This window comes from Salvelinus sp. IW2-2015, linkage group LG32, assembly GCF_002910315.2.
Source record: "Salvelinus sp. IW2-2015 linkage group LG32, ASM291031v2, whole genome shotgun sequence".
In the NCBI taxonomy this organism is placed as follows: Eukaryota; Metazoa; Chordata; class Actinopteri; order Salmoniformes; family Salmonidae; genus Salvelinus; species Salvelinus sp. IW2-2015.
This window is the reverse complement of record NC_036871.1, coordinates 32,534,252-32,542,902: the sequence shown is the minus strand read 5'-3', so window position 1 is coordinate 32,542,902 and position 8,651 is coordinate 32,534,252. Positions and strand designations below refer to the sequence as shown.

Here is an 8,651-nt window from a genome sequence, read left to right as displayed (position 1 = left end):
AAGTGCTTAACCCATGCTGACAGTAGTACAATGCTTTAACCACGTGACTCAGTAAGTCAACTGTTTAACCATGCTGACAGGTAGTACCTCACAATCTGCAGTGAACCTGTGTACCACGCTGAGTAGACATGGCTTTACGCGAGGCTGACGTAGTAACCTGCTTTATACCATGCTGAAGTAGTAACTGCCTTTAACCATGCTGACAGTAGTAACGCTGCTTTAACCATGCTGACAAGTAGTAAGCTGCTTTAACCATGGCTGACAGTAGTAAACATGCTTTACATGCTGACAGTAAGTAACGCGCTTTAACCATGCTGACAGTAGCAACACTGCTTTAACATGCTGACAGTAGTAAGACTGCTTTAACCATCTGACAGTTAGCACTGCTTTAACCATGCTGACAGTATAACGCTGCTTTAACCATGCTGAACGTGGCTAAAGCTGCTTTAAACCATGCTGACAGTAGAAACACTGCTTTAACCATGCTGACAGTAGTCACACTGCAGCTTTAACCACTGCTGAACATGTAAGTAGCCTGCTTTAACCATTGCTGACAGTAGTATGACTGCTTTAACCATGTGGTCAGACAGTAGTAACACTGCTTTAACCATGCTGACAGTGTAGCTGCTTTATACCATGCTGACAGTAGTAACACTGTTTAACCATGCTGCAGTAAGTACACTGCTTTAACCATGCTGACAGTAGTACAGTTTTAACCATGCTGAAAAGTAGTAGCACTGTTTGCTTTAAACATGCTGGAAGTAGTAACGCTGCTTACCCATGCTGGACAGTAGTAACTGCTTGAAACCATGCTGACAGAATACTGTTACTCGCAGTAGAACCTGCTTAACATGCTGACAGTAGTAACACTGCTTTTAACCATGCTGACAGTAGTAGCATGCTTTAACATGCTGCATTAGTAACCTGCTTTAACCATGCTGACAGTAGTAACTGCTGCTTTAACATGCTGACAGTAGTAACACTGCTTTTAACCATGCTGACAGTAGTAACGCTTTAACCATGCTGACAGTAGTAACAGCTGCTTTAACATGCTGACAGTAGTAGCATGCTTTACCATGCTGACAGTAGTAACACTGGCTTTAACGCACGTGTCGCTGACAGTAGTAACACTGCTTTAACCATGCTGACTAGTTACGCTGCTTTAACCCATGCTGACAGTAGTAGCACTGCTTTACACGCTGACAGTAGTAACACGCTTAACATGCTGACAGTAGTAGCACTGCTTTAACCATGCTGACAGTAGTAACGCTGCTTTAACCATGCTGACAGTAGTAGGAGCTGCTTTAAACCATGCTGACAGCTAGTGCACGCTACAGTGAAGTGGTAACGCGTTTTACGCGACAGTAGTAAGCGCTGCTTTAAACCATTCTGACAGTAGTACCATGCCTGGCTTTGACATACTACCGTTAACCATCTGCAGTAGTAGCAAACTGCTTTAACGACCTGCTGCTAGTAAGCTCTAAAGCTGACTGTACGTTTTAACCATGCCTGCATAGTAACGCTTCTTAACCATGCGACAGTAGTAGCGCTTCACCACTGGTTACACTGCTTACCATGCTGACAGTTAGTAGCACTGTTTAACAAGTGCTGACAGTAGTAACGCTGCTTTAACATGCTGACCAGTAAGTAGGCACTGCTTTTAAAACAATGCTGAACGTAGTAATGCTGCTTTACCCTGCTGACAGTGTAACGCTGCTTTACCATGTGAAGTAAGTAACATGCTTTAACCATGCTCGACAATACAGTTAACGCCTACTAGCACTGCTTTAAACACATGCTGACAGTAGTAGACTGCTTACATCGGCTGACAGTTAACAACAACTTTGCTTTAACCACAGCCTGACAGTATAAGCACGGCCTTTAACCATGCTGACAGAGTACGCATGCTTTAACATGCTGACAGTAGTAAACGTGCTTTAACCATGCCTGAAGTAGAAGTAACACTGCTTTACAACCGACCTAACTGCTTAATGCTACAGTAGTAACGCGCTTTAAACCATGTGCTGACAGTAGTAGCCCACACTGCTTTAACATGCTGACAGTAGTACGACCTGCTTTTAACCATGCTGAACAAGTAATGCTGCTTTTAACCATGCTGAACAGTAGTAACGCTGCTTTAACCATGCTTGACAGCTAGACGTAAGCTGCTATTAACCATGGCTGACAGTAGGTAACACCTGCTTAAACCATCGAAGACGTTAGTACGAAGGTACATCTCTTAGACCATGCTGACAGTCAATAACAGGCTGCTTAACCATGCTGGACAGTCAGTAAGCCATGCTTTAACCATGCTGACAGTAGTACATGCTTTTAACCACTGCTGACAGTAGTAACGCCTGTTTAAACAATGCGTACAGTCAACGAAGCTGCTTTAACCATGCTGAGAGTACGAGTAAACCAGCTGCTTTAACCATGCTGACAGTAGTACACTGCTTTTAACCATGCTGACAGTATAGACGCTGTTTAAACCATGCTGACAGTATACGCACTGCTTTAACTTGCTGACAGTCAGTACAACTGCTCCTCTAACATCCTGACATAGTAAACCTGCGCTTTACCATGTGACAGTAGTAGCACTGCTTTAACCATGCTGACAGTAGTAACGCTGCTGTTCTACCATGCTGACAGTTAGTAACGCTGCTTTAACATGCTAAGTAGTCCATCGCTGCTTAACCATGCTGACAGTAGTAAGCGCTGCTTTAACCATGCTGACAGTAGTAACCTGCTTAACCATGCTGACAGTAGTAACGCTGCTTTAACCATGCTGACAGTTAGAACCTGCTTTAACCATGCTGAGCAGTAGTAGCACTGCTTTAACATGCTGACAGTAGTAAAGCTACTACTGTCAGCATGGTTAAAGCAGTGCTACTACTGTCAGCATGGTTAAAGCAGTGTTATTACTGTCAGCGTGGTTAAAGCAGTGTTACTACTGTCAGCATGGTTAAAGCAGTGCTACTACTGCTGGTCCTGTAGAACATATAGAAGCCATCAAGACATAAAGTAAAGCTGCTTTGTGGAGTGTATTGTACTTCAACTCTCTACAGCTTTTCATGCTTTGGCGGAGAGTGAATGTGCAATGACTGGGGTCAGGAGATTTTCCTGATCATGTGACCGGAATAGAAAAACGAAGGGCCTGAGTAGGGTTGCAAAATTCCTGGAACTTTCAATAATGTCCCGGTTTTCCAGAAATCCTGGTTGAAGGATTACGGATTTTCTGCTTATTCCCTCCTGATTCCGTCTTTCTGGGAATCTTTTAACCGGGATTTCGGGAAAAAAATGCCAATTTATTGAAAGTTCTAGGAATTTTGCAATCCTAGGCCCGAGTCATATGCTATAACTAGTGCAGAGTTATTCCTGGTAAGGTCAAAACGCCTAGCTCTAAATTATGACATAGTTGTGCCCTCTGACCTCTCTGCATGGCGATGACGGTGATGTTGTGCCACTGCTCGCGCTCACGGTCCAGCTCCATTACCGTGGTGATGAGGCCGCTGTCTGCGGTGATACGAAACAGAGCCTCCTGGTCTGACTGGGGATCAATAGAGAATCTGGGAGAGATGGAGAACGGGAGGAGAGAAAGAGGAGGGTGGGGGAGGGATAGGGGAAGAAGAGGCGGCGGGGGAGAGGGAGAGAGAGAGAGAGGGGTGGAGGAATGGGAGAGAGGGACAGAAGGGACAGAGTGAGACCAAGATAGAGAGCGAAAGCAGGAGAGTGGGAGAGGGAGAGAGAAAGATAAGGGTGAGAGGATATAAATGGCCAGGGAATTAATATCACAGATTATCGTAGTCGATACGAGCTCACTTGAAGTAGAGCTGATTTATCGAAATATCTCAATGAACGTTGTAACTACCGTTCCACCACACATTGCCCTTTTCCTCCTCTCTATCGCTCTGTGAAAACAGGGCCAGCACTCACTAGATCTTTTTTTCTTAACAGAACATARAATGATAATTTTGCCTTGAACCTTCCTTAGTGTGTGTGTATGTGTGTGAGAGAGAGAGAGAGAGAGTGTTTATGATCCAGTCCAGTCCAGCACCTGATGTTGTTGGTGAGTCCAGTATCAGGGTCCACAGCACTAACCCGTCCCACTGTGCAGGCGGGAGGGCAGTTCTCGGACACGTCCATCCGGTAGTGCGCCCGGGAGAAACGAGGCGGCTCGTCAGCGTCCAGCACAGCCACCCTGATGGAGGCGCGGTCCTTAAAGGGCCCACGACGCAAGAAACGAGAGTCCACCATGGGGTTCAACACCTCCACGGAGAAGGAGTAGGAGCTACGACTCTCATAGTCTACAGCCTGCAGGGAGAGAGAGAGGTGTTACAGTAGGTGTCTATATGCTGGTTCTGTAGGGGAACATTACCAAGTGGTATTGTATCACGCTTGCTCTTTACAACACCGGTAATGTATTCACGTTCTCGTGTGTGGTCGTGGGTATGGCGTAGAAACATACGCATTTCCATACAAATGCAATAAGCTCACCTTAACAGTGAACATTTCGCGAGGTTCTATATAATTCAGTGGTAGAAACACAAACATTGATCTATTGATCTGGTTAACTATTACATTCACAGATTCGTAGTCAGCAGGAAGCTGTGAGGGTTTCATGCTATAGCTCCGGTCTGGTCTGAGTCTGGCGTCTACTGAGAAGTTATGAACACTATAAGTGCTAGCTGAGGTGTGTGTCTGCCTGTCTGTCGGTCTATCTGTCTGTCTGTCGGTCTATCTGTCTGTCTGTCGGTCTATCTGTCTGCCTGGCTCTCTATCTGTCTGCCAGCATGGTAAAGCAGCGTTACTACTTCAGCATGGTTAAAAGCTAGTGTTTATTACTGTCAGCGGGGTAAAGCAGTGTTACACTGCAGCATGGTTAAAAGCAGCGTTACTACTGTCAGCATGGTTAACGCAGCGTTACTACTGTCAGCATGGTTAAAGCAGTTGCCTACTACTGTCAGCTGGTTAAAGCAGTGCTAATACTGTCAGCATGGTTAAAGCCGCGTTATACTGTCAGCAATGGTTAAAGCAGCATTACTACTGTCAGCCATGGTTAAAGCAGTGCTACTACTGCTGGTCCTGTAGAACATATAGAAGCCATCAAGACATAAAGTAAAGCTGCTTTGTGGAGTGTATTGTACTTCAACTCTCTACAGCTTTCATGCTTTGGCGGAGAGTGAATGTGCAATGACTGGGTCAGGAGATTTTCCTGATCATGTGACCGGAGAATAGAAAAACGAAGGCCTGAGTAGGGTTGCAAATTCCTGGAACTTTCAATAATGTCCCGGTTTTCCAGAAATCCTGGTTGAAGGATTACGGATTTTTGCTTATTCCCTCCTGATTCCGTCTTTCTGGGAATCTTTTAACCGGGATTTCGGGAAAAAATGCCAATTTATTGAAAGTTCTAGAATTTTGCAATCCTAGGCCCGAGTCATATGCTATAACTAGTGCAGAGTTATCCTGGTAAGGTCAAAACGCCTAGCTCTAAATTATGACATAGTTGGCCCTCTGACCCCTGCATGGCGATGACGGTGATGTTGTGCCACTGCTCGCGCTCACGGTCCAGCTCCATTACCGTGGTGATGAGGCCGCTGTCTGCGGTGATACGAAACAGAGCTCCTGGTCTGACTGGGGATCAATAGAGAATCTGAGAGATGGAGAACGGAGGAGGGAGAGAAAGAGGAGGGTGGGGGAGGGATAGGGGAAGAAGAGCGCGGGAGAGGAGAGAGAGAGAGAGGGGTAAGGAATGGGAGAGAGGGACAGAAGGACAGAGTGAGACAAGATAGAGAGCGAAAGCAGGAGAAGTGGACTTGTTTTTCGAGTTTCGATCTCAGTTGTCTCTCTTTTCCATACCTTCTCCTCGGCGCTCTGTCGATATTATGTCTGTGTGCGTGTCTCATCGTTTCTCTTTATCTCCTCCCTCATTCCCATCCACTGTCTACGCTTTCTCGTCCTCTCCATGTCTCTAGTTTCTGCTTCCTTTTTGCTCCCACCTAGTCCCTATGTGAAGGTTGAGGCTCCAGCGTTTCTTACATCTCATCGGCTCCCTGGTCGTCTCTGTTTGTCTCTTCAGACATTCTACTCATTCTCTCGTCCTTGCGTGTCTGTCTGTGCGCCTTCATCTGTTACTGCTTTCCATTTTCCCCCTCTGTCTTTGTTCAAATATATTATGTCTCCATGTTTCTCTTTACCATGTGTTCTCCCGGTCTATGTTTTCATGTTTCTCTTTCCTTATCTCCCTGGTCTTGAGTCTCATGTTCCTTTCCTTTCTCACCCTTCTTTGTCTCATTGTCTCTCTTAGCTCCCTGTCTTGTTGTGCTCAAATAGTCTCTCTTCTTCCTGTCCTTGTAGGTCTCTGTGTTTCCTTCTTTCTCCATGTCTCGCTACTGTTCTCCATTTGTCCTCGTCTCTTCTCCCTGTCTCATAGATGTCTTACTCCTCTTCGATCGCCCTGTTTCGACACTTTGTCTCTCATTCGTCTTTCTCTCTTCTCCACGTCTCATGCTCCCTCTTATCTCGCCTTAACGGTCTGTTTTTTGCTGTTCTCCATGTCCATCTCCTTTCGCCCCTGTTGCTTGTCTTTTGGCTTTCCCTTCTCCCGAGCTTGTCTTGTGTGTCTCATAGCTTTGTCTTCTTTCTCCCTGTTCTTGTGTTGTTTATGCTTCAATTGTCTCTCTTTCTCCATGTGGTCTCGATTGCTCCTCTTTCGTCCCATGGCTTGTTGTCTCAGTCTCTTCTCTTTCTCCTTGTCCTCAATTGGGGTCTCTCTTTCTCCTTTACCTCGTTGTCTCATAAAAAAGGGCTCCTTATTCTGGAGGGAGAGCCCGAAACGATATGGTGTGAGAGCGAATAACATGGCCGAGGGAATTTAATATCACAGATTAGTCGTATATTCGATACGAGGCTTCAACATTTTGCCCGTTAGCCTGATTTCTCTTTCCGAAATATTTCAAATGAACGTTGTAACTACCGTGCCCACCACACACTTGCCCCTTTGTCCTCTCTCTCTATCGCTCTGTGAAATAGCTAGGGCCAGCCTCACACACTAGATCTTTGTGTGTCTGTACACAGACATATAATGATAATTTCCTTGAACCTTCCTTAGTGTGGTGGTATGTTTTGATCCCAATGGGGTGCGGTGGGGGCGGCCGGGGGGGCGGGGGTGGGGGGTGGGGGGGGGGGTGTGGGCGGTGTGGGGTGTGGGGGTGGGCGGGGGAGGGTGTCGGGGTGTGGGGTGGTGCGTGGGGGGCGGGGTGGGTGGGGGGCCGGCGGAATCTCAGGGGCGGGGGGTGGGGGGGGGGGGGTGGGCGGCCTGGTGGTGGTGGGGTGGGGGGGTGGTGGTGGGGGCGGGTGCGGGGGGGGGGAGAGAGAGATGAGAGTGTTTATGATCCAGTCCAGTCCAGCACCTGTATGTTTTGGTGAGCCAGTATTCAGGTCCACATCACTATACCCGTCCCTACTGTGTCAGGCGGAGCCCGAGGGCAGTTCTCGGACACGTCCATCTCGGAGTGCGCCCGAGAAACGAGGCGGCTCGTCACGCGTCCAGCACAGCCACCCTGATGACGGCGCGGTCCTTAAAGGCCCACGACGCAAGAAACGAGAGTCCATCCAATGGGTTCAACACCTCCACGGAAGGAGTAGGAGCTTACGACTCTCATAGTCTACAGCCTGCAGGGAGAGTAGGTGTTACAGTTAGTGTCTATTATGCTGTTCTGTAGGGGACATACCAGTGTATTGTATCCACGCTTGCTCTTTACAACACCGTAATTATTCATCGTTCTCCGTGCTGTGGTCGTGTTGCGTATGCGTAGAAGTACATACGTGCTATTTCCATACAACACATTCTCGCAAATAAGCTTCACTCTTACACAGTAACATTCGCAAGGTTCTTAATAATTCAGTGTAAAACACAAACATTGATCTATTGATCTGCTGTAACTTACATTCACAGAATTCGTAGTCAGCGGAAGCTTGTGGGGTTTCATGCTATAGCTCCGGTCTGTTCGTGAGTCTGGCGTGTACTGAGAATTTATGAACACTATAAAGTGCTAGCTGAGGTGTGTGTCTGCCTGTCCGGTCTGATCTGTCTGTCTGTCGTCGTTCTGTCTGTCTGACGGTCTATCTTCTCCGGCCATGCGCTCTTAGTCCGCGTCCGTTCTGCTCTCTGTCGTCTTGCTCGCTGGCTTCTATCGTCCGTTATCTGTCTGCTCGGCGCTCTATCTCTGCCCGTCGGCAACTGTCGCCGTCTTCATCTTGTTTGTCTCCGTCATCTGTCGTGTCTATCGTCTCTTCGGTCCTGTCTGCTGGTTCTATCTGTCTGCCTTGTCTGTCGGTCTATCTGTCTGTCTGTCGGTTCGTATCTGGCTCTGCTCGCAATTGCTATTCTGCGTCGTGCCTCTGTCGTTGCTCTGTCCTCTATCTGTTGTCTGTCTGCTCGGTCTTGTTGGATCTCAGTGTTTTCTCTTTCTCCCTGTCTCTGTTATCTTGGTTCTGCCTGGCTCTCTATCTGTCTGCCTCTCGTCATCGACTTGTCGTGTTCCTGCTTCCATCTTCTGTGCTGTCGTCCCCTATCGTGTCTGGGGTCTCGGCCTTATCTGTCTGTCTGTCGCGTCTATCTGTGCCTGGCTCTCGTTATCTGTCCTGCATCA

General features: G+C 47.4%; 1 protein-coding gene across 1 annotated transcript in view; it reads right to left on the bottom strand.

Moving 5' to 3' along the window:
• The window catches only part of LOC111956421 (uncharacterized), a 52,167-nt gene that overhangs the window by 14,676 nt on the left and 28,840 nt on the right, over window positions 1-8,651 (bottom strand). Inside the window, exons 2-3 of the mRNA XM_023976878.2 lie at window positions 4,055-4,311; window positions 3,430-3,566 (exon numbers count right to left, since the gene is read on the bottom strand). Of these exons, the coding sequence (XP_023832646.2) occupies window positions 3,430-3,566; window positions 4,055-4,311 (394 nt within the window). The remainder of the gene's footprint in view (window positions 1-3,429; window positions 3,567-4,054; window positions 4,312-8,651) is intronic.